The 26,549-nt window shown below is 44.6% G+C and overlaps 1 protein-coding gene across 2 annotated transcripts in view; it reads left to right on the top strand.

Moving 5' to 3' along the window:
- Nipal2 (NIPA like domain containing 2) overlaps nucleotides 1-26,549 on the top strand; it is an 80,720-nt gene that overhangs the window by 10,520 nt on the left and 43,651 nt on the right. For both annotated transcript variants that reach the window (XM_005072651.4, XM_040730383.1), the window contains exons 2-3: nucleotides 13,712-13,780; nucleotides 15,982-16,153. In XM_005072651.4, coding sequence (XP_005072708.1) covers nucleotides 13,712-13,780; nucleotides 15,982-16,153 — 241 coding nt within the window. The remainder of the gene's footprint in view (nucleotides 1-13,711; nucleotides 13,781-15,981; nucleotides 16,154-26,549) is intronic.

Here is a 26,549-nt window from a genome sequence, read left to right as displayed (position 1 = left end):
GGCAAGCCGGTCATCCTGATTCCTTACGAAGAATTACAGGTTTTGAAATCACCATCCTACGGGTCTTGGGGGTGAACAGTAACATCCTTTGTATATTCAGTGTGGCTGTCAGGGATGTCATGGATTCCCTCCCCAATATCAGACAGGACCAAGTTGTTTTGTAATAGAACCCAGTTGAAGTAGAATCTCACCTCCCCCCCCCCACTTCAACAACTTGTTAAAAGCCTCCCGCAGAGGAGTCACTTAAATATACTCTCTTCCCCATGAGCCACTGAAAGTTTGGTTTCTCGGAAGTGAAGAACATGATGGCATCTTTGTAAAAGCTAACCCTTAGCCAAGCCCACTGTTGTTTTTAATGTGTCCTCTAGTAAAAGGAGAAGCATAATAGTTCTTAATTGTATGGGAAGGCAATATGTTGGGGTCGTCTGCCGAGGTTTGAAGGCTGATTAGAAATTGGCATGGAACTACGTGTAGAACAGCGGTGATACCCAGTGTTACAGAACCCTGACCTTTTCTGGTGGTTTTTATAATCACCAGATGGGACTAGCATCATGAGATTTACTCAGAATAGGAACGTGATGACCCTGTAGCATATAGCAAATGGTTTATAGCATGCCGTAACTAAGATAACAGATTAAAAAATCCATCCTTCACTGGATTCTTCCCTGGCTTCTTTCTCTCGTGAGACTGTAGTTTTATCCCTATTTTGGACCAGTAATACTGACAAGTCCGTTACCTACAAGAGTCAAGGAGGCTAATACCAAGAACAGTCCGACCCATCCAGTAATCTAAGATGGGTCACAGATTCTAGTTGTCACCAGTATTTGCTACTGCGGAAATTATTTCTGCATGACCCGTTACGGTTCATGTCCTCCTCGCTCCCATTTCTTGCTTAACCCCCTGCATTCCGTCTCCTGGTTAGTCTTCTGTTCCCTGGTGTCCTACCCTTTACTGTCCACCCTTTACACTTGTCATCATTTCAATCTCAAACGTCCCTTCCCCCAAAGGCTCGTGTGTTGAAGGCTTGGTCCCGCGCTTGTGGCCTGATGGGGGAACTTCTGAGACCTATAGGAGGAGGGACCCAGTGCAAAAAAGTGAGGTTGTTGGGGACGTGCCTTTGATTGGGGATAGTGGGACCCAGATTGCCCTTTTGTGTTTGTTTGTTTGTTTCTTGGCAGCCAGGAGGTAAACAGGTCTCAGCTGCCATGTTGCAACAAGCCCCAAAAGAAGGTGTCATGTGACAGTGAGACCTCTGAGACTGTGAGGAATGTAATTCTTTCCAGGCAGTTATCTGGAAGTTTGCACAGCAATGGGGAGAGGGGCGAGCCTTCTAAACCTGGGACATTCCTTCCGTGTCCCTGCCTTAACCATGGATCCATGGGATGCAGACACTCCTGCCTAACTCTCTCTAGTCAGCTGTGCTGGGTTATTATGTTGCAAGGCCCTTGGTAGTGCCTGCTCTGCTCACCATACACGGGCAAGGCTGGATAATAACCCCTTAAAAGGAACTCACAGCCTGATCCCTAAGTCAACTGTGAGTGCTGCCTCCTTGCATAGCATGAAGACTTTGCAAATTTGTAATTAGTAAGGGAAAAGCTCTCGAAATGGGTAGATTCTCCCCGATCAGTTGGACCCCAAATGTCACACTGTTCATGTCCTTGGAACAGGAAGATACAGGGAGATTGACACAGAGGAGAAGAAAACAGTGTGGACACAGAGCCTTGGTGATGCAGCCACAGCCCCGGAATTCCAGCAGCCTGCAGAAGGAAGAGAACAATGAACAGATTCTTCTCTGGAGCCCCAGAAGGGAGAGGAACCAACCCCTTGGTTTCATCACAACAACAACAAAAAAATAGATTTGGGCTTCTGGAGTTTAGAACTGTGAAAGGGTAAATGCTATTGTTCTCAATCACCAAGTGGTACAGCCTGGACACACGTGCAACCTAGGCCTACCCTCGCAGCATGCGCTCTGTTCCTGTGTGCTTCGAAGAACACGCTCTGGTACACACTTCACAGGTGTGCTGTGCCTGTGGTTGTTGCTTCCTCTGCTTCCTCTGAACGTCTGGAGGGACTTTACATCCTTGAGTCCTGACACGGGCCCTAATGTCTAGCAGTTGCTGAATGAATTCCAAATAGATGTAGGACGGAATGAGTAACATCTGAGGCCGGCTTCCTTGAGCCCGCTGTCTCCCGTGTCTCTAATCTCCTGTCGGGCCACGTTCATTTCCCACATCCTTCCCCCACGCCGTGTGTTTTCCCTCAAGCCGCGTCTGCATGTGGTTTGAAGTTGGGCGATGGTTTTTATTTTTCTCCCTGACGTCTTTTCTTGGTTCAGCCAGCCTCCTTTCTGTCTCTTTTCTTGCTATCTCCCCCCCCCTCCTTTAAACACATATTTTAAGTGAACCCATATTCTTAATTTCGTTGAGCCTGCAAAGCAGTTTCTCTTCTGTCTTAGTTTGAAATTTTTAAACAAGCGTATAAAACATTAAAACTAAATGGCACGGTAAACACCATGCGTCCCTCACCTAGAGATTGTTAGCGATGTGACGTATCTAGTGAGCTCTTCTCTGTGTGCACAGCAGTTTGAAACTCAGTGGCATGTGCCATTGTGAGTATCTCCTCGCTGCTTACAGTGTATAGATGTATCTCTAAGAATCTGGGTGGTCTCCTTTCCCTTCCAAGTGTTTTGGAGCTGGGCTCATTGTCTACCTAGTTAGCCGGGCAAAATCCAAATCCAGCCCAGCTCATTTCTAAGAGTTCACTGTGGGTTAAGGAGAGTAGAGCGTGCATTTCTCAGACAGACCCCTTTACAAGTCTTTATGTCATCCCTGCAAGGGACTTGTTGACCTAAATCACTCCATGTGGCTTATCATTGGTATCAAAAGTGCATCACATGTCCAGGTCAGGCATGTTTTACCGCTTAGGATGCAAGACAGCATTATTATAATCAGGAGTCGACTATAATTCTTGCTGTGTTCAAAATCAGCTCTGGATCTGTGGTCCCTTTCAGTCACATACTGGCTCCACATTGGTGTGTGTGTGAGTCTAAGTATGTTTTGAAGGTAGAGCCAAGAATATAGCTGAGTTCAAAGTCAGGGCCGGGACAGATTTCAATTCTGCACATTCCTATGTTATCAACATCCCATCTCCATCTGGACAGACTGGCCCACTTAGGGAGTTCAGGTCAGTAACACGAGAATACAGGTCAGAGTGAGATATTTAAAGAACATTCTGGCACCGGAAAAAGAGAGAGAGAGAGAGAGCAGGCTATAGGATTGTTGTTTCAAATAAAAATCAAAACATCGTAATCGCTATCAGTGCTGATATTTTGAACTTCATTCTTGATGAATTGTTTGCTGTGGCTGCCGCCACCCATTTGCCAAGACATCCTGGAAATGCCAGAAATGAAGCCACATGGTGACAACACAGCCCTGTTAAAAGTAGGGGCCTCCTCCTGTGTCTCTGGTCTGTGCTTATAGCACCATTGTTAAGACATGAAATAACCCTTTCTCCTAAGATTGTCTTTGCTTTATTTCATTTTCCTTGCGATAAAGAAACAAAAAAATCCTGCTAAATTAAAAGAAAATGTGGAGGGTTGATTTCACTAGCCAGTGACTTTGCATAAACCACTTTTCTTCGATGATTCTCTGGTGTCTTTACAACTCGATTCAGTAAACTATCAAGGGCAAAGTGGGGTGAGGGGGTGGATGGGAGTCTTGGCCACCACTATTTCTAATATTAAGAAGTAGATGACATATGAAATGTAGACATCTTAACAACTGGATAAAATTTTATCAGGGCCCATTTACAATAAAAAAACGAGATGTCTGGTTGCAGCTGAGGACCTTCAGTCATTAAATCACATTTCTCAGAATTAAACAGTATTTGCAGGGGGTTATTAGAAGTTACTGCAAGACCCTGATGGTTCTTTAAATCATTGTGAGCGTGAATCCCGTCTCCCAAACAAATAAATGTGAGTGTTGGTAAGCCTTTAACTCTTAACAAAACACCCGGGGTAGTTAACTTATGGAAGAAAAAGTTTATTCTTGCTTGTGATCTTAGAAGACCCAATGGTCTTCAAGCCTCGGTGCGGTGTCTAATGGCACATGGTAGTGGTGCCCATGGTGGAACAGACTGATCACTGCATGACTAGAAAGGGAGGGTGGGGGAGGAACCAGGGCCCTACCGTCCTTTATGAGGGCATCCTTCAACGAGCTAAGGCCTTCCCGAAAGGTCCCTTCTTCCAAGGGTCCACAGCATCCCCAGAATATTACCACTCTGAGAACAAAAGCTTTGGCATATGTCCTTTTGGGGGACATTCATCATCAAGCCATAGCAACCATCAGTGGGGGTTGCATCGATGACTTTCTATTTTATTTTTTAACTCCTGTTGGTCTCTCACTGTGCTTCACTTACCAATTAAACTTTATTATAAATGTGTTTCTCATAAGAACCGTCAGCCACTTGAATGGATAGTTTTTGCATCCACAGACTCAAAACAACCATGAGTCAAAAATATTTTTTTAAAAACCAAGTCCATACTAAATATGTATAGATTTTTTTCCCTTTTCATTGTTCCTTAATTGTCATTGTAGAGCAGCTATGTGTATGACGTTTTCATTGTATTAGATATTGTTGTGTTAATTTTTCCTGGGGAGAGGTAAACAAAGATCCCTTCACCCTGATAGGCTCCTATACAGCAGATCAAAGTAACAGTTGCACCAAGTTCTGTTTGGTGAACCAGCGAGTTTATTGGGCTCTCTTCCGGGGACATGGATAAGAAGCTACTTACAGACAGTGGCTGATCCAAAACCAGCTACATCAGTGCAGGTGGCATCCCATGGAAGCCGAGTCACGGAATCCCACTTTCAATTAACCTTTTGCTTCTTACGGCATCTGTCTCTCAATATGGGGAAAGACAGGCAGAATGGAGTGGGGGCAATAGCTGGACTCCACGGTGGAGTTCCTGCAACACTAGGGAGTGTCGACAGCTCTATTGCTACCAATCTATCAGAGCTAGCTATCACTGCTGTTCTGCTTATTTTGTTGCCTTGACTACTGAGTCAAAGTAATCTCTACTCCAAGATGGCAATGAGATTATTATGGCATCCTGAAGGGGAAAAAAACCAGCTAGGACAATATTATAAGGAATTGTTTAAAGTTAACAGGAGGACGTATGTGTTATATAAGAAACTTGAGCACTCTGGCACCCACAGAGGCCTTGGAACCAGTTGCCCACAGATCCCAAATTAGTTACTTGTCACTGTGACAAAATCCCTGACATAGATGGTAAGAAAAGAGAAAGTTTATCCTGGCTTTCAAATCAGGGGATATAGTCCATCCTCGTGGGAAGGCATTGCAGTGAGGTCCACTGCCATCCGTGGTGGAAAGAGGCTTCTTGCTTATATAGCTCAGCAGTGGATGGAGAAGCAGGGAAATGAGAACACCAGTGCTCCTCTGGCCTTCTCCCGTGTTTTTTCTTTTTATTCAGTTCAGGTCCCCATCCCGTGGGGTGGCACTGTACGTATTCAACACAGGTCTTTTCCCCTCAGTTAATTCTTTCTGGAAACATCCCCACAGACACTCGGATGTGTGTCTCACTAGGTCAGTCTTGTCTGTTTCTCTGCCTGCCTTCATTTATCCCTTCCTTTCTTAATAGGTATGGATGTTTTGCATATATATTTGTCCATGCAAGCCTGGTGCCCACAGAGGCCCTCTTGGATTCCCTGTAAGTGGAAGTTGCAGATAGCTATGAGCTGCTATGAGGGTGCTAGATATCAAACCTGGTCTTCTGGAAGAGTAATGAGTGCTTTTAACCCCTGAGCCATTTTTTTTCCAAGACAGGATTTCTCTGTGTGGCTTTGTAAACCAGATTGGCCTTGAACTCACATAGATCCACCTGCCTCTGCCTTCCAAGTGCTGGGATTAAAGGCATGTGCCACCACTGCCCTGCTCCCTTAGGCTTGTCTTAATGTAATCTAGTTGTCAAATCAAAATTAACCATCACAAATCCATCTCTCACTCACTTAACACCAGTCACGGCACTTTAAACCATAACATTCCACTTCTGGTCCCTAAAGTTCATCCCATAATTCAAAGAGCACTTAGCTCACTTCTAAAAGTTTCCCAGGTCTTAAAAGTTGTAACATTGTTCAAAAGCTCAGACTCAAGGCAATCTGTGAACTGTGAGCCCCTGCAAAAATTACATAATTGCCATACACAGCGGCACTGAGTAAGCATTTCTGTTCCAAGAGAGAGGAATAGGGCATAGAAAGGATAGGTGGGACCAAAGCAAGACTGAAACCCAGCAAGCGCAGAGGGATTTTTAAGTTAGTGAAACAAGCCAGTTCCATGGTTGCATAGTCTGCACCCAGGTGCAAAGGACCCTTTAAAAGATAGACCCTGCCCACTCATGCTCTCTTTCCCAGCTCTCTTCCCCGCTGTTCCCCTAAGGCAGACAGGACTGTCCCTGTCTCCCTCTTCTCTTCTGTCCTCTGTCTCTCTTTACCTCTTTTCTCTTTCCTTCCCCCCATTCCTTCCCCTTTCTAATAAAACTTCTCACTAAGCTCTGTCTGCATGGAGTGTTTGTCCCTCCACCTCGGTCACACTCGCCTGCCATGGAATCCGCCAAGGTCCCCATCCAGCTTCATCCTAGCAGGCAGGTGCTTTATACCATGCAGTTAGGCTTGAGATAACCTACCTGATAAGGAGAACAGAAGACCTGGGTACAGATTAAGGCCATAAATTATGTGCATAAAATCCACAGCACAGAATAGCTCTTAATGTCTCAGGGAGAGAACTGATTTCTTCAGGCCGTGGTGTCTGGCCTCTTAAGGTGACTTTAAAAAGACGCTACCATGACCTGACACATACTGCACATTTGCTGACACTCATGGAAGGTTAACAACAACAACAAAACAACAACAGCAACAAAAACAAACTGCGACTTTGGATGACAATGTGTTAGATTCATGAAATGTAACCGATGTACCATTTGGGTTTGCGGAGGGTGTTGAAGTTGGGGGGGGATGGGATATACATTTTCCTGGAGTAGGGGCACTTAGAGAGCTTGGTGTCTTCTGCTCAATTTTCTTTGTGAACCTAGAACTTCTAAAAGTAAATTTTACTTAAAAAGTAATTGCAACAGCTAATTGAAGGAGATACAAGCCAAGCAGAACTAGGCAATATCGTATCATGGTAGCCAGCAACACATAAGATAGCAGAGAACAGATTGCCGTTAAAATAAGTGCAAGCTTAAATAATGCTACGGAGGGCAAGGATGTTGATGAACTTTAGAATATGTGGCAAGAACACATGATGACTTTGTGGAGAAACTGTATTATTCAGACATTGCCACTCTGGGAAGCAGTCTGGCAGCTCCTGGCCAAGCTAAAAATGGTCTCACCACACAACCCAGCAATTACATTTTTGGGCATTTATCCCAGAAAAATTAAGAGTTATTTTCATGAAGGATTTATACAGGAACATTCATAGCAGCTTTATTTATAACAGCTCTAAGCTGGAAACTATACAAACGTCATTCAACAAGTGAATGGTCCAACCGTGATGCGCACATACCATAGAACTCTACTCAACAATTAGAAGGAGTGGACCACTGATGTAAACGTCCTTGGGCAAAACTTGACTCTATGCTCAGCGAACAAAAGCCATCTTCAAAGTGTACGTACTTCACGATTCCGCTTGTATAACACCTGTGAGATAATATTAAAATGGAGAGTGGATTTGTGTGGTTGCCGTGGGCGAAACACAGACAAGAGAAAGGCTTGTGTCTCCGTGAAAGAGTAACAGAAAAAAAAAACGGATGAGTGTTTTCTTTGAGATGGTTACAGAACCCACAAGTAAGTGCATGCATAACTGATAAAAGGCCAGTTCATTGGCATTGGATATTTTATTCTGGTTGTATAAGACGTTGCATGGGGGGCGTGTTCGGTCTCACCTGTAGAATTCTTTGCAAGCTACTATGTGAATCTACAATTATTTCAAGAAGAACTTTTAATGTATTGTAAGAAGTAAAGGAGTAGAGGTAAGACTGTAAGTGTGTTGAGTGGAGTGCTTGCCCAGCATGTACAGATCCTTGGTTTCCATCCTCACCATCACGTGAATTGAGTGTGGTGGTTCACGACTGTGCTGCCAGCACTCAGGAGGTGGCGGGAAGAGAATCAGGGTCATGATCAGCTGCATTGTGAGTTCAAGGCCAGCCTGGCTTACACGAGACCTTGTCTCAAAAAGGGAGGCGGGAAGTAGAATTAGGAACTTCCTAATCAAAAGAGTAATGGGGAAAGAGGAAAAAAAAAACCCAGCCGATATGTAATTTCAGTTACATGAAAGGAATGAGTTCCAGAGATCTACTATGTAACTTGGTAACTATTGCTGGCCATATCGTCTGTCATTGAAAAATAGTAAAAGAATGGATGCAGGCTTTTCCTCACCACCTAGATGCATGTGTGTTTTGTTTCGTGTGTTAATTAAGTAGATGTGGTGATTTTACAATTTGTGTACACGTGCAAAATGTATTTTACGCAACAGATACCAACAATTCTGCCAACTTACAACTTTAAGGAACGGTATGCAGAAGTATTGAAAGTGAAGTAATGGCAGAGACGAAAATACCGGAAGAAAGTAGCTGTACTCTATTAATGTCGGATGAAATAGACTGGGAGGAAAAGTTCAGTACATCATGATAGGAAGGACAATTACGTGGAAAGATGAAAGAACCCTGAGCTACATCTAACAATGCAACCTCGGCATATGTAAAGCAAAACTCAGCAGATTTTAAAGGAAAAGACAATTCATGTTGGTGGTAGATTTTTATTATTAACCCCTTGGCAATTGGTAGTGAGGGACTGAAGACAAGATTAATGGACATAGATAGGGGATCCATAGATAGACATATAAATTCATATTAGTGGTAGATTTTTAATATTAATCCCTTGGCAACTGATAGTAAGGGCTTGAATGAAAGATTAATGGATGCAGATAGGGTATCCATAGATAGCGATAGACTAATAACTATCATAAAGCAAACACCAGTTCACAGCACAACATATTTCCTGACCACAACTCCATAAATCAGAAATTAGTAACAGCACAACAAATAACTCTAAGGAGCATTCTTCCCACCACCCTGGTCCCAGAGCCATGGAAACCTCAAATAAGACAGAGACTCTACTAGTTACAATACTGTCGGCCAATGTCCAGGGTTTCTCATTGGCTAGTTCTCTGAGTATTAACGCATGACTACTAATATATATATATATATATTTCTATAAGGACTTATCTTTCCAAGGACACTATCCTGACGTGTCTTATCTTCCCAGGATCACATGGCGACTCTCCACTCTTGACTACATTTCCCAGAATCCTCCTGGACTCCTAGTCCCACCTATCTTGCTCCCCTATTGGCCAACAGTGCTTTATTTATCAACCAGTAGGACAAACATATACACAGATGGACTTCCCCCATCAAGTAACAGCCCATTCAGTTGAAAAAAATTTAAACACAGTTATTAAAAGTATAAGGCTCATGTAAACCTCATAATCAGACAAAAAAATAGAATGGAATTACGACAGTGAGTGGACAAAGCTATACAGAAGGCTAAAACCGGGAGGGAAACACATAGCTGTACCTGCATATCTTATTGTTTGAGAAGGAAGAGGAAAGGCTGCTAAAAATTCCAAATGAAGATGAAAAGGTAAACACTGAGTAAGCAAATATACCTTAAATCTAGGAAGGAAGTGCATTGATTTCACCTTCAGAAAGAAACATCTTCATGTCAGGCCAGTGGCTTGGTGGATAAGAGCGCCTGCTGCCAAACCTAATGGCCCGAGTTCATTCCCTGGGTCCCACATGGTGGAGGAAGAGAACGGACCCCACAGATTGTATTCTGGCCTCTGCATGCATGACTTGTCTGCACGTGTGCATCCCCAGTAGATAACTGGATAAAAAATAATATTTAAAATTTTAATAAAAGTCTTCAGTGTCTGCAATGTTTTATTTCTTTGAACAAAAATGTGTAATTTGTACCCATAAATTATAACACAATTTTTATTGAACTATTAGCTCACATGCCATATAATTTGGTAATATCAAATGGGCAATCCACGGATGCTTTAGCATATTTGCCAAGTTGTACAACCATCATATAGTCTCTTTCAGGAAATTCTGTCTGTCAGTGATCAGGCATCTGTACTGGTCTGCCCTTGGGCTTCTGACAGGACACGCCCTCAGCTGCAGCCACTAAGAGCACCACCTGTGCACATTCACTGTGTTCCCTTTTAAAAGGACCCTGCCCACCTCCCTTCTCTCTCTCTCTCTCTCTCTCTCTCTCTCTCTCTCTCTCTCTCTCTCTCTCTCTCTCTCTCTCTCTCTTTCTCTCTCTCTCTCTGTGTGTGTGTGTGTGTGTCTTCCCCTCCCCTTCCTCCCTTCCTCTCTGTCTGTTCCTTTCTCTCTCTGCTTCTCTGCCTGTCTCTGTCTCCTGCCCCTCTGCCTCTCTTTTCTCTTCTGCTGATCCTGTCCCCAGAGGGCTGTCTCCTCCTCCCCTCCCCCTTCCCTCCCCCTCCCCCTTCTCCTTTCCCCTAATTAAAAAAAAAAACCTTCAAGTGAGCTCTGTGGAATAGTGTCTTTCTCTCGCCAGCGCCATTTTTTAAATTACAACACTATCCCCTTACAAAAAGCCCCTCCCATTGTCACTCAAACTGGATTCTTCCCATGTAGAACACACTTTTAAAAATTCACCCGCTTTACACCGTTTCGGTAGAGCCTTTTTATGATAAAGCTTCGCAATATCTCATTGTATGATCACGCCGCGTCTTTGTTCACTCACTCATCAGTAAGCAAAACCTGAGTCATTTCCACTTCTGGCGATTGTGAATCATGATACTGTGGGCATTTCTACAAGCTTTTTGAGTAAGCATGTTTCTACACTTCTCTTACTGTAAGAAATGGAAAAGCCATGCTTTTTAAAAGTTGTCAAAGTGTGTTCCAAAGTAGTTGTATCATTTTGCCTTGCTACCGGTAGTATGTAAAGGTTCTCGTTTACCCCATCCTTGTTAACACTTTTGAGTTATTGCCCCATTTTCGTTTGTAGCCATCTTGCTTGGTGTGTGGTGGTATAGCATTTGTGGTTTTGGTTTGTCGTCGTCTTTGGAAGAACCTACTCCAATCTCGTGCGTTTTATGGCCTCATTGTTGGATTATAGGGGTTTTTAAATGCACCATCCTGTGTATCAAGTCCTACCTAGATAAGGATTTATAAATACACCCCCCCCACTTTGGTTGTTTGCCTCTTCGGTGTGTGGATACACTTACCTGAGGAACGGGAGGTTTTGATTTGAGGGCTGGGCGTCTAGCTTTGAAGCAGTGTTTGCCTAGCAGATGAACAAAAACAGGGAGGTCACCAGCACCACAAAAAAACAACAACAAAAAGTTTCTATCTTGATGAAGTCCAACTTGTGTACTTTCTGTATTTTATTGTATAAGACTTTGGTGTCACATCCAAGAAACTCTTGCCAAATCTGGTCACCAATTTTAAAACTCCCAACCCGATGTCTTCTGAATGGTTCATTAAGTGATTTAAAGGATTTTTGGAGTTGGCTATTTCTCTTCAGCAATTTACTTTTATAGCTATGGAAGATTTTCATAATTATACGTTCAATGCCAGCTTTCTTTTGATTCTTTGTTTTCCTAATTATTGCCAAATGCATTAGATTATAAGTTTTAAAAAAGCATGGGAATAGTACATTGTATTGTGATACAAGCATTCCCCGTGAGCCATAGTGAGCAAAATTACTGCCAAGTGCCTTTATTAGGAACAAAATCTTAACTGATTAGAGACCGTATTATATATCAACTGTAAAATGAGTTTTCAACTTCCCTGCTTCATTTTTTAAGAACAATTTTTTTTTACTTTGGCTTGGGTAATAGAACTCTAAAACCTCAAAGACACTTTGCATCTGTAAAGGAGGTCTTGTGCCTGTGATGTCCACTTGAAATTCAAGTAGCTCTTTGGAATTTGAAGCTAGCTGGACATTACATTCTGTAGAATAAGAGAAGCTCTCTGTCTGTACCATTGCTAGTTTATATTTAACAAATTTTATGCATTTGTGCCTGGATGAGAGTATCAAGTACATTCTGTGTGTGTGTGTGTGCACACATGTGCACGCACATGCGTATTAGTGTCCACGTAGCGCATGCACACTTACATGTTTGTGTGCAAATACACATGTATATGTGTGTGTGTGCACATGAAGGCCAGAGGTTGACCTTCGGTGTCTTCTGAATGGCATTGTGTGTGTGTGTGAGTATGTGTGGGTGTATGTAGCATGTGCACATTTACATGTTTGTGTGCAAATACACATGTATATGTGTGTATGTGCACATGGAGGCCAGAGGTTGACCTTAGGTGTCTTCTCAATGGCATTGTGTGTGTGTGCGTGTGCAGGAGCACAAGTGCCTCTGTGCATGTTTAGAAGACAGAGGGTAACTTTGGGGAGTTGGTTCTTGCCTTCACCCATACTGAAGCAGGGTCTCAGATCTTGTTGATTCTGCCTTGTAGCTCACTCTAGATTCGCTGGCCTATGAGCTTCTGATCAATTCTCCTGTCTCCACTTCTCATCTCAGGATAGGAGTCCTGGAAGTACAAACACAAACCTCCACATCTGGGTTTTATGTCTGTGTGTGTGTGTGTGTGTGTGTGTGTGTGTGTGTGTGTGTGTGTGTGTGTTTCCAGAACATGAACTCACATCATCATATGTGAATCGTTAGTACTTAACTTCACGGAGCCCTCCCCCTGACCCTCCTCCACCTTATTTCTTTGTGAGAGAGTCTCTTACTGAACCTGGGGTTTACCTGGACTGGCTGGACTGGCTGGCCAGTGAGTTCCAGGATCCACCCATCTTTAACCCCCAGTCGGGGGGGGGGTTACAGACATGCACTACTACCCTAACTTCCATGTGGGTGTTGGGGGCAGAACTCAAGTCCTCACATTACACACCGATTACTGTACCCATGGAGCCATCTCAACATCCCACAAAGAATCTTTTAAAGTCATCGAACAACTCGTAATCTAATTTGTGATAAACTTTAATGTGAGCAACAGGAAGAACTTCTTTTTTTAACCTTTACGGCTCTTACCTAAACTGTTATATTCTTTTCAAGTATTTACTAGTCCCTCAACTTTGAGTAGTAGATTGTTTAGAATACTATGTGTAATTTTATTCACTGTCTTGTGTGTGTGTGTGTGTTGTATATGTGATGTGTATACATGTGCATGTGCGTGGGCAGCCTGTGTGTGTGTGTGTGTGTGTGTGTGTGTGTGTGTGTGTGTGTGTGTGTGGAAGTCAGAGGATCAACTTTTAGGAGTCGGGTCTCTCTTTTCTCTGTGGATCCTCTGGATCAAACCCATACGGTAGAGATGTGTGGTGCGTGCCCTTACCCAGTGAGCCATCATCTCCTTGGCCCTGACTTGAGTTATTTCCAAAAACCAATATTTGTTTACCTTCTCACTTTAATAACCTATTATTCCCAGGGTAGGTTTGGAAAATACAAGCGAAGCAAAACTGGGCAGATGAGTAAATCAGTTAATACAACAGCATACCACATCCCCCACCCCCACCGCCGCCGCCCACCACCGCCAAATATCTTACAAGTATTACCCCTAAAGCCATTTAAAAAAAAGTATTTCCTTTTACAGGTTCACCTTTTTGGAGTTTTGCTGTCTATTTTAGGAAACCTGGTCATCAGTATTTCCCTAAATATCCAGGTAAGAAAAGCTCTACTATGACTGCAGCTTGATCTGGGAATGTAGTGTACCTGTCACAGGTAGTCATTTCTGCCTCTGCTATGCTCTTGCATCCAGAAGAAGAAGGAGCAGGGGGGGAGAAGGAGGAGGAGGAGGGAGAAGAGGAGGAGGAGGAGGAGGGAGAAGAGGAGGAGGAGGGAGAAGAGGAGGAGGAGGACGAGGAGGAGGAGGAGATGAAGAAGAAGAAGAAGAAGAAGAAGAAGAAGAAGAAGAAGAAGAAGAAGAAGAAGAAGAAGAAGAAGAAGAAGAAGAAGAAGAAGAGGAAGAGGTTACATTTTGCCCTCTGTGTAGACTAACGGTCTTGCAGAATGTTGGGTATACAGTAAGAACTCCAACTGAATTAGGAACCTGACAGAACTGCTGTTGCTAAACAGAAAACTGAATGAAATCTAAAATTTTAAACCAAGCCATGAATTCAATCTAAATTTTAAATCATTTAGTAAGTCATTTTGAAACAGAATCAAACCAAACTAGTTTCTAAAACTTCTGAATCAAAATAGGTCTGGATATCAAAATATCTCCTTGGACGTTGTATCATTCTGCGCATGAAAGTTTACTAGACCATAGCCTAATATAATTGTTAGTAATTTCTAAGAAATGAACCTATTCCAGAAACATCCGGAAATAGATCATGTCTTATTTTACTGAGGTCCATCACTGTGACAAAGCACCAGAGGAAAATCTACTGGTCAAGGAAAAGATTCGTTTTGACTCGAGTCATGGTGTGCTTGGCCTGTGGCCAGCAGGCCTATTCACCTACCGTGACCAGGAAGCAGGGTGGGGTGGAGGGGACAATAGGAAAAGTTACAATAACCCCATTAAGGACACACCCCCGGTACTTAACTTCCTTCACATAGGATCCTAGTGACACACAGGCCTTTAATACATGAACCATCGTGGGGCATATTAGACCCGATAGCATTTATTAAAAAAGAGCTTTCAGAGCCGGGCAGTGGTGGCGCACACCTTTAATCCCAGAACTTGGGAGGCAGAGGCAGGCGGATCTCTGTGAGTTCGAGGCCAGGCTGGACCGATAGCCTCCAAAACAATACAGAGAAACCCTGTCTCGAAAAACAAAACAAAACAAAAAAGAACTTTCAGGGCAGGAAGATGGGCTCAGTGGGTATCATCTGCCTCTAAGCCCAATAGCCGGACTTCAACCCCTAGGACCAACATGGTAGAAGGGGTGAACCAGCCTCCCAAACTGTGTTCTGACCTCTACATGCAACCTGTGGCACGCTAATTCACAATTGAGGTGGTTTGTTTGTTTGTTTATGTTCCCTGTTTCCTTCTAGACCTCTTAATTATGGTTTAAGATGGCCTGGGCCAGTCTACTCGTCTTTGAAGGAAATATGCTCAGTTATCATAAAACCGAGGGAAAGCATACGTAATGAGTTTCTCGGGATTCATACGCTCGCTTCCTTTTTGCAGAGCTGGGCTGAAACCCAGGGCCTTGGGCAGGCTGGTGAAGTTCGCCGCCACTGAGAAATGTGCCTGTAGTGCATTGCACTTTTAATTTAAACGCAAAGATGTATTCAGACCATCTGTGAAAGGAGCCTGCCTGCCACAATTCCCTGTGGCAGCTTGCATTCTGCCCTGCTGTATCGATTGTGGTAGATGCTTCAACCGGTACAACTGAATCCCTTCTAAAAACACTCCCTTTAATACTTCACTGCCTTTATCTTGTTAACGTCTAAAAATAAACTGTTTTGGCGCAGTGTTCCGAAGAGCTCCTCACCTTTATAAGTACCTTTAGATTGTAATGAAGGTACACATTTTACAGAGTTGTGGGGGGAGGGGAAAAGCAGTGGGCTTATACACACTAAAAAAAGACCCTCTACACTATAGAATGCTATAAAAACATTTGGGACAAACAGAAAGCCGTAATAGTCTGCAAACAGATTAGAAAGCTCTGGTGTAAAGTGACATGTAAACTTTCAAAGCAAGTGAGACTTGGTTGCACATGCCTTTATTCCTAGCACGAAGGAGGTAGAGGCAGAGGGATCGCCTTGAGTTTGAGGCCTGCCTGGTCTACACAGAGAGCGCCAGGCCAACCAGGGATACACAGTGAGAACCTGCCCCCCAAAAAAATAATATAAAATTTGACAGCAAGTTTTAATCGGGTGGAAATGTTTTCTATTTACTTCCTGATTTGCTTCCAGAAATACTCTCATCTTCACTCGGCCCAGAAAGAGCTCGCAAAGCCGTACTTTAAGAGCGTGCTTTGGTGGAGCGGAACCCTGCTGATGGCCGTAGGGGAGACGGGCAATTTCGCAGCCTACGGAGTCGCCCCCATCACTTTGATCGCTCCGTTGGGATGTATGTCGGTTACAGGTGGGCCATCTACCCCTATTTCGGCGATTAAGACGTTCGTAAATTAGAGTAATCAGTAAAAGGTGTAACACAGAATGGAGATGGAGGTCTCTGTCCCGCTTGGTCCCACAGACGCTTTGCCCCAAATAAACATACACACGCTGTATTAATGATGAAATTGTTTGGCCGATGGCTAGGGCTTCTTATTGGCTAGCTCTGCCTTACTTATTAACCCATCTTTATTAGTCTATGCCACGAGGCTGTGGTTTACCAGTAACCCAGGATGTTACTCCTTGGGCAGCATGGCGTCTCTAGGCTGCCTCTCTCTGCCTTCCTCTTCCCCAGCTTTCCCCTTGTCTGGTAGCCCCGCCTATGTTTCCTACCTGGCCAATCAGCGTTTTACTCATCAACCAATAAGAGAAGCATATATACAGAAGGACGCACCCCCCCTCAACAGAAGAGCGTCTTACTCTGTTAACAGAGGATCACAGCTCTCATCTGCCCTCTCCTGTGCCTCCACACCGGCCACATGGAAACATGCGTTCTGTGGCTGTCCCGTTGACACTTCAAGGCCATATTCTCAACATCTGAGTCTTATTAAGTTAAAAGTCACTCTAAGTGCTAAGCTGTGTTTTTTTTGATCACTGATCTATTATCTAAAAATACTCATATGCAGTTATTTTTATGTTGAACTGACAACACATGTAGCTGTAAAACTGTTGTCTGATCCTGAATCACAGTTTGTACTGTCTTTGGCATTAAAAATTAAATATGAATTATTCTGCATTATCATGAGAATGTACAGTTTTGTAGGAATGTCACAATTATCCACTTCCAAAGTCCATATGACTAAGTACATTTAGAGAAGAATAAAGTGAGGTTTTGTTTTTTTTAAGGAGCAAAAATCCCTGCTAACAAGGAGGATAAATTCTACAAGCCTTGTTAAAAACTAATTTTAAAAAAATCTTTTGAGTTTTTTTTTCTTTATCTGCTGCTATGGAAACCGCATATTTCTAAATCTCTGTGAATTTAGGACCTTCATTGAAATAGAAACAACCTGGTAGTTGTTGTGAATGACGGCACCGAGCACATCGTGTGACCACATGGCCCGAGTTTCACATTTCTCCAAAATATGGCGTGGCACTCTCGAGGACTTGCAGCTTAAAATGAAAGAATGTATATACGGAGAGAATTCCCTTTTATTTCAAAGCCTCTCCTTTCCCTAGCTTTTCAAGTTTTTAAGATCATTATAATAGATATTTTATAAGGAATACCTATTTCGCTTTCTGGAAATGGTTGAAGCTACATATTGAGGCCTGGGGAGACGGCCTCATGGGCAGAATGCCTGCCTCACAAGTTTGAGAAACTGCATTTGGATCCCCAGAACCCGTGGGAAAGCCAGGCGGAGTAGCTCTTGCCTGTAAACTCAAAACAGCAGTTGGGACAGAGAGAGGTGAATCCCAGGGACTCACTGGCTGGGCAGTCTAGCAGAAACCATGAGCTCCAGGTCTAGCGAGGGACTTCGTTTGAAGAGAATAGGGTGGACAGCAATAGAGGAAGACACCTCAGGCCTCTCCACGTGTACACACAGGGTAGCACCCACACACGTTTACACACACGCATGCAACATTAACTACATACACATACCACAAAATCCACATACTGATACAAAATTTATAGAGTCAATCACCATTTTTAACATCCCAATGAAGTAAGTAGGGTATGTGTTCTATTTTGTTACATGTGATAAATCCACAGGTATTCTAGATGTTTTTCTTCTCAATATATGAGACACAACAGCTAGGATTTTTTCATTGGGCTGTCGACATGAGACAGAGGGCCTTTCTGGTTTTCTGTTCTCTTCGGGTTACGCATTTCTCCACCTTTGCTCTGAGGAAGGGGTGTGTGGGCAGCACCAGTGGCCACCCAGAGGAGGGCCGCGCGCACCAAATTGCGCTGACTCTGTTTACCTCGCGTTCTCCTAGCTCTTAGAAAAACAATAGTATAGAGTAGCTAAGATGAGGATTCCCATTGCCGGAGGTGACCGTCAATGAAGCCGTCCAGTGAATCTGCTTGTCATTACGCTTGCTCGAGGCTCTCACTAGTAACCAGGAACTTCCGTTTTCCACCCTGCCACCCTTGAGAACTGTGTCCCCCTTCCCAAGTCCCCCGCTCTACCTTGGTCCATCCCTCTGCCTGGTGGTAGGAGCTTTTCACGGTGACGTAAACCATCGTTCTTTGCGTGCTTTCGGCCTCAGTTAATGTTCCTCCTGGGGAACGATTTAGCTGCCTCCTTTCTGACCATCTAAAACTATCCGGAGACTCCTCCCAACGCCCTCCTGGCGCAGCTGGGCCCTGGCAGGCAGAAGCACGCGCACAGGCGCACAAGGCGCCTTGCTGGTGTCATTGTGCCGAGCAAGTATTTGGCGGAGACAAGGGAGAGAAAGAAGCACGACTGCCCCTGCACTTTGGGAAGAGGGAGAAATGAAGAGAAGGGGATGGGGACAGGCTGATGGTGGTGGCCTGCCACACTGCCACCCGGAGCCATGGTGATGTCCTGGCCCAGACGTCTCCCAAGGGCCATGTCTGGGTCCGTGATCCGCCCATAGCCAGGGTCCCTGTCGATGTCCATGGCTCCTGTTACCACGGAAGGCTGTGCGGATACCCAGGGTCTGGGCCGCCACCTAAGGCTGTGTTGGTGTCCTAGGGTCAGGCTCCCACTGCGGCCATGCTGACCTGAGTGGCTGACACTGCCACCCAGAGCTATAGTGATGTCCAGTCCTAGGCTGCTGCTGCCTGGGTTCATAGTCCTCCTACAGCCTGGTACCCCTGGGGACCACGTGTGTTCAAGTCAGAAGGTCAGTGCTGAGCTGGCCCTGCTCCTCCTCCTCAGTGGCCCTACTCCTAGGGCCTGCTCCACACATGAAAGCTGGCCCAGTGGTTTAAGCACTGAAGAGTCAGTCGAGCCCCGTCATGGGAGAGTTGGCCCTGCAAAAAGGAGAGCTAGCCCCACCCCTCACTGTGAGCCCTATTGCTCTGGGCACAGGAGAGCTGGCTCCGCCCCTCATTTGGAGGCCTGAGCTGACCAACTCTGCTAAATCACCCAGGGTCCCACGTCCAGGACTTTGAACTGGCCCACCCCAACGTGCACCCCATCCTTGACGTACTAAGAGCACATGAAGGGGTGGCGCACGCCTTTAAGCCCAGAGGCAGAGGCAGGCGGGTCTCTGTGAGTTTGAGGCCAGCCTGGTCTACAGAGCGAGTTCCAGGACAGCCTCCAAAGCCACAGAGAAACCCTGTCTCAAAAAAGCAAAACAAAACAAAAAAAGAGCACATGAAGTGACTGGTCCTGTGGAACCCTAGCCACAGGATGGATCTCCATGACTCAGGGCAGCAGCAGGATCTGAGAGGAGTTTCCGTGAGGGTTCAGTATTGATGATGTACCAGCCAGAGGCCTTGAGTCAGACCAACAACCCATTGCACAACGAACGTTTGCAAATGAAGCTGTTTGGATGAAGGGGCCTACTGTGTGACACACAGCAGCTCCCAAGGACACTATTACAAACAGATGGGTGACAGAGGGGTAGGGAAAAGCAGAGGCGTGAAGTGGTTTTTTGTTTGTTTTCTTTTTTTCTTGGGGGGAGGGTTGCTGTAAGAGTGAAGGTAGATATGGAGGGACTAGGATATGGGGGGATTGCGGTATAGGATGTGAAATTCCCAAAGAATCAGTAAAAAGTCACACTTTAAAAAAAAAGCTATCCAAAGGAATGTGTTTATAGCCTCAGGTACAACAACCATTTCCTCCCCTTCAGCCTTTATACAGGACACTATTGGCTCACAAACAATAACTCATAAACTCCCCTGGCTCTCTAGAGCGGCAGGTGGAGTGTGTGGATGGTGGAGGCTGACAGGGAAGCAAGATTTTCCCGCTGAATAACAGCCAAAGGGCCATGGAAAGAGGAAACAGTTCTCAAAACAGATGACCGGGTCTGCAGGCAGCCAAGAAGGCCCTGTTGATATTTTCTCACCTTTTCTCGTTGGCAACTTTAAGAAGGAAATGAAACTTCCCTTTGAATTTGAAAAAAAAATAATGCATGCTATAATTTTGCATGGGTATTGCAGGGTTTATGATTTTTCTTATGTCTTTTGCTTTTAAGTGGTGTGTGTGTGTGTGTCTGTGTGTGTGTGTGTGTGGTGTTTGGCATGATTGTGCATTTGGAATCACATCCCTGGAGGGCAAGAACTGACTCCTCTAGGCCTTAATATACTACTACTATTACTTAGGCAATAGAAAGTTTTAGAAAGAACTCCATAATCACAGAGGTATCTGCAGTTTGGGGTTTGAGCCACTGTGTGTCTTCAGAGGAAGAACATAAACACGTCTCCAGGACCCAGCGGCCACGGTCACTTTTACACGGAGAACCCTTAGATACAGTCGTTTCTGCAGAAAACCCTTCAGGTGACGCGCAGGGACACCCCAAGCCTTCTAACTACCCGGCCTGAAGAGTTCTCCCCATGCTAGGCAGGAGAGATTAGCAGTGTCACGTTCAGGCTCAATCGACAAGTTCCTAAAGCCCATTCTGACCAAAAATGGTGGTCGAGCTGCAGTGCAGTTAACTCTAGGTGTTGATCCGTTCTTCGTTTCTCTTAGGAGGCTCATGGACTTCTAATTTTACAGATCCTAGTCTGACTAGTGCTCCAGTAAACCAGCCAGCAGGACAGCTCTGGAGACACGCTGCCTGGTTGGCTGTCACTCCTGCCCCTATCCAGCTCTGCCCAGTTCTACATCCTCATGCATGTAGCTTAAACCATTTTTATGCCTCAGATCACTAATCTGTGAAATGGCGGTAAGAATAGTTGCTATTTCAGCGTCGAATGTGAAGACCCAAGCCAGCTCAGGCACGTAAGAAGGCTGTTTGACATGCTATTGTCTGTCGGCGTGCGTATAATTATCGTTCCGCAGAAACAACGTACAGCATTCTTTATAATGGAGCTTGTTCCTTGCTCTAAAATGGATGAGCCAATTTGGGAATGCCTTGCATTGTTCTTATCCAAGCAGTGGTTAATTTGCAGGAAGCAGAAAGCAGAAATTATCCATCCATGAAGCAGCAACTACTCTCTAACTCCTCCACATTTTCCTTAGGAGCGTGTTGTAAAATCCCAGAATTTCCAAATAAGAGGCCAAGGCCAAGCACGGTTTATAAAACAGGTACAAGGCCCTGTATGGTAGTGCAGACCTGTAATACAGCACTCAGGAGGCTGAGGCAGGAGGACAGCCACTAGCTCAAGGCCAGCCTGGCCAACGTAGTAAGAACCAGGCTAGCCGTGGCTAACACATGAGGATGCTTTCTTTCTGAGAAGACATGCCTTGCCAGGGCTCAGGGACCATCTTGGAAGAGAGAGCAGAAAGATTTTTAAGAGCCAACTGTGAGAGAGAACTAGAGTAAGCCAGTGTCAACTGGCATGTCCCCATGTTCCTGTCATGGACTCACACATCTGTGGCAGGGAGGGAGGGGGGCCCATAGCTCCCACCCCCACCTGAGGCACTATTGATAGCTGATGGCAGAAAGAATCAGTTTTCATTAGGGGTGTGGCCTCTGGTAGGCCAATGATCTTCATTGGACGGCCCCACACAGGGTAGTATATGGGCAGTACACATCAGAGGTAATGGGCTAATTTTTATCTCCAACTATGACTTGATTGTGTATATATTTTTTAGAAGCTATTTATTATTGTACCAGAAATCCATTAGAAAGACGTGCTGGGTAGTAGCTGGTGCAGTAGCTCAGTTGGGACATGAGTTCAATACCCTGAGCCCCACGTAGGAAGGAAGGTAAGGGGGCAGAAACCGGAGGGAAGGAGGGAGGGAGGGAGGGAGGGAGGGAGGGAGGGAGGGAGGAAGGGAGGGAGGGAGGGAGGGAAGGAACACAGGAGGGAAGGAAAAGGAGAGAGAGAAAGAAATTATGTACTGTGGCGTTGAAATGATTTTTGACCTGCCAATCCTGTTTATCTAGGTAGCTTTTCTTCTTCAGCCTGCCTTTCCTGTCTTCTAGATTGAGTTAAGCAATCTGATTCTCTGTTCTCTCCACGTTCTGCACGGACCTCCCCTTCTCACTCGCGTGGTGGAGTTTTGTGAATTATAAAAAGATGGCCCTACCATACGGGATTTTATTGCCATCCGCCTGCGAATTTTCGGCAACCATCCCGAGAAATATTTTTGGGGTCTTTTGTGCAGTGAGCGACTTACACAACTGCACAGTGGTGAGCCGTGGAATACACTTGCCCTTCAGCAGTGTCCCACAAACTCACAACGACCCAGGTGTCTGCTTCACACATCCACCTGAGACCCTGGGGGCTGGGCACGGTGTGTCTCACTGCGGCAGCGTCAGAGAGAGCCTGACACAGGAACTCACACAGCACAGTCTGCAGAATTGTGGTCTGGACTTGAATAGTGATGAAAAGGGCCTAAGTGTTTTTTTTTTAATTCAATCCCTGTTTTTTTATTGTAAGATTTATCTTAATTTATAAGGGGGAAGGGTGTGGATTCGTGCATCTTCGTGCAAGTGCCTGCAGAGGCCAGAGACATCAGACCCCTTGAAGCTGGTAATAGTGAAGACACACCCACCCACCCACAGCCCCACACACACAGGCACACACATGAACACACCCACGTGAGTTCTAGGAACAGAACTCGGGTCCTCTGCAAGAACACTGTGTAGTCTTAACTGCCATTTCTCCACCGGAAGATTCCAGCTTCTAATGTTGTACAATGATTAATCAGTTCACCGCACGCAAGCACACCTTTAATCCCAGAACTCCGGAGTCAGAGGCAGGTGGATTCCTGTGCGTTCAAGGCCAGCCTGGTCTACAGGCTGTGAGTTTCAGGACAGCCAGAGAAACCCTGTCTTGAAAAATGAAAGAGAGAGAGAGGGGGGGGGAAGGAAGGAAGGAAGGAAGTTAGGAAGGAAGGAAGGAAGGAAGGAAGGAAGGAAGGAAGGAAGGAAGGAAGGAAGGGAGGAAGAAAGGCAGGCTCAAGAATATTCACTCCTGTGAATGCTAGGGCGTTCCTAAGCCTATCCCAGAAGGGAGGAATAAGACCATTTGTGCACCTACCAAGCATGGCCTCACACTTAATCGTTGTCTAGTTTATACCTCCATAACTAAGTTCTATGCTATATGTAAGCATTTGGAGATAGTTAAAAAATAAGGAAGTTACCTACAACCCAGAAACAGAGGTTATATGGAACTGGAGGGATTCACGGGGAGCCTCACTCAGTATAAAGTCACCTTATTCTAGCTTGGTGAGCAGGACAGTTTGGAAGAGACTGATCCCAGGCTGCCGAGAGGGAGTGGGTGGGTGGGAAGTACCGACGCTGCTTTCCAGTTCCGTGCTTAAGAGCACACCGATGTCAGGTCTAGGAGGGAGCCTTTTTCATTGGCTGCGCTTTGGACGATACACAGGTAAAGGTAAAAAATAAATGCTGAATGAGTACCCACCATGTGTGTGCTGTGTGAGGCACACAGGCTTTCCAAGCATTCTCGGTCCTGGCTAAGGTTGAATAGAAGGAAGAGATGGGTGGAATTCAGAAGTAATTACATAAAGCCGAATACTTGGAATTCAGTACTGAACGAAGCAGTTAGTAGCAGCAAGCTCTCGCTGGCCCCTGAATAACTTCCTCAGAAATTAAAACCAGTAACCCTGTTGCCGGACCAGCTTGGATTAAGGCTGGGAGCTAATACCACCAAGAAGATGACGAGAGGCAGGCCTGTGCCTGTTTTCCCTCTGTGGTAACACGTGGGAGCCCTTGACCTGTGTGGGATCTCCATTGTTCCATGTGTTTCCCTGGTGCCGTTGAGAAACCCTAAGGGACCTGTCTGCAGTCCATTAGAGAGGGCGGTCAGAGGACGGACTGTAAGCCCTACCAGGGTCTTGAAATTCCAGAGAAGTCATGTCAAGCAGAAACTTTAGTCTCCATGGTTTTCATTAAAAACAAATGGGAGGAAACACAAGCGGGCCAATGAGCAAGTGACATGTAGTGTTATATGAACCTTGATGTCACGGGGTCTCTGTCCTTCGGAGCAGCAAGCTTAGAGCCAACATGATCAACTCTTTGCAGCCCTAAACCCTCAAGGATACCATGACAACATTTCACTTGGATATTGGTTTTAGCGCTTGAAATATACAGAAAAATGCCTCTTTTCCACCTGGCTTTTATTTTTTCTTCAGTACATTTGTCCAAAACCCAGCTGATATAAACCACGTGGACTATAAAGTTCTGATGTTTTAATTTTGTGTCTGCGCACATACTCCCAAGCAGAAAACATTGCTGAATCTAAAGCTTCATATGAAACATCTTTTTCACCCATCTTTTATTTTTTCTTTGAATATGCCACAAACTATTCCTAGACAAATTGCTGATGAGGAAGTAACAGGCTATTAAATTTGTAATACGGAATTAACGTTGTCAGTGGTGGTATTTTTACCATTTTGTTTTATTTTTATTTTTGGAGTCTTTTCAGGTCTAATGCACGCCAAGAAAAAAAATATGTAGAAAAGAAAGGATTACTATTCCTAATGCAGGTAAATTCCCTCATCTAGAGTTATGCAGATCGCCATCTGTGAAATTGTTATATCCTTGTTATCCTCAATACATAAAAAGAAATAACGCTTTTCATCAAAACGGATTTCCTGACACTTCCATCCCTGCCAGCATAGATTGTGGGACAACTTTTTTCTGCATAAGAAAACAAAAGCCTCGTATCTGGCAATTGACATGCTCCCCACCACCACCCCAACTAAAAATTCTACCACTAGCGGTGAATGGTAATTACAGAGCGTGCCTCGGCATGGCTCGAGCTGACAGAGCCTGTGAACATGCTCGTCGTGTCCACAAAATGAGGCCTGATTGTGGCTGACAGAGCAGTGTTTGGTGGTTTGCTTTCCAGCAATGCAATAAAGCCACCATATAGTGGTCAGAAACCACGAGCCAGACTTAGGTTCCGTTTGTAGCATTATTATGTAAATGTGTTCTTTTCCGTGCAGAGTCTGTGATATCTTTAACAAAGGTATTTTTTAAAATTGTTTTTTGCCTTCTGCTTCCCATATCATCAACATACAATGTTCCCTGAGAACATAGAAGTTAAAACAATAAGTCAAAATGTCCTGGAAATGAAAACTGACAAAAGTCTCACTGCAGACTAGGTCAGTGGTTACACACCGGTATTTCCTACATTGGTGCCTGTTGTGAGAGCTGACCAGTGCTTTGTTTTATTTGACTCAAACAGTGGATCATTGATGGAGTTGAAGACAGATAGCTATAGTTATAGCTTTCTTTAGTTATGATGAAAGATAAATTAGATATACAACTTTAGGCTCACAAAGATTAGGATAAGTGATAGAGTTATTTTCTTTAAATTTTGCCAAATGTAAATGGACTAAATATTGTAACTGTAACTCTTGCTTGATAACTGTTTTGTTATATGTAATCTTACTGTGTTAAAGTTAAAACCTTCCTTTTTACTTAGACAGGAAAGGGGAGATGGTGGGGGATGTCCTTCTGTGTGCTGTAAATGTGTGTTGCTTTTATTGGTTGATGAATGAAGCTGTTTAGGCCAATGGACAGGCAGAATTTAGCTAGTGGGAAATCCAAACAAAGAGTCAGGGAGAAGGAAGACAGACTCAGGAGACACCAGGGAAGCAAGATGCCAAGGCATCTTGGGTAAGCTGCTACCGTGTGGTGATACGCAGATTAGTAGAAATGAGTTCATTTATAAGACAGAGCCAGCCAGTAAGAAGCCTAAGCCACTGACCAAACAACTGTGGCTAACAGAAAGCCTCAGATTGGTTATTCCATAAGCAGCTGTGGCAGAGGGCGGAGAGAAACCAGTCCAGTGGAACCAGAACAAACAGAAAAAAATCCTTCCATCTACACCTCATTCATCTATTATAAAATATCTACACGTCATTTACCTGTTATTTAAAAAAACACACAGACACACACAATGATCTGACTCTGCCTTTGAGATTGACTGTTAATGAAGGTTTGTGCTTAATCACAGAAATCGACCCAAATCAAACTTTGTGCGACCTGCCACTCTCTGTCTCTCTTCCTCCCTCCACCCCCCCCGACTTTTTATGAATATATTAGAACACAACTCTTCACCACGTTACACTAAATAACTCTTCCATAATAACTGCCAGTCTTGTGCTGAGCCAGGTCTCCAACACCGAGTGATTGATTTCAGGATAGAGAACACAGGCTAACATAGGGGTTGATTCCTGCATAAATCAGGAAGAACAGGGAAGCCCGCCTCTGCGTGCACACCTACTTCTGAAGCCACCAAATATGTGGTTGGCCCTTATCTGTTTTTATTAGAACTATAAATCAGAATGTCCCTCCCTCCCTCTCACTGTGTG

Source organism: Mesocricetus auratus, unplaced genomic scaffold, assembly GCF_017639785.1.
Source record: "Mesocricetus auratus isolate SY011 unplaced genomic scaffold, BCM_Maur_2.0 Super-Scaffold_100023, whole genome shotgun sequence".
Taxonomy (NCBI): Eukaryota; Metazoa; Chordata; class Mammalia; order Rodentia; family Cricetidae; genus Mesocricetus; species Mesocricetus auratus.
This window is presented reverse-complemented; position numbering and strand designations above follow the sequence as displayed.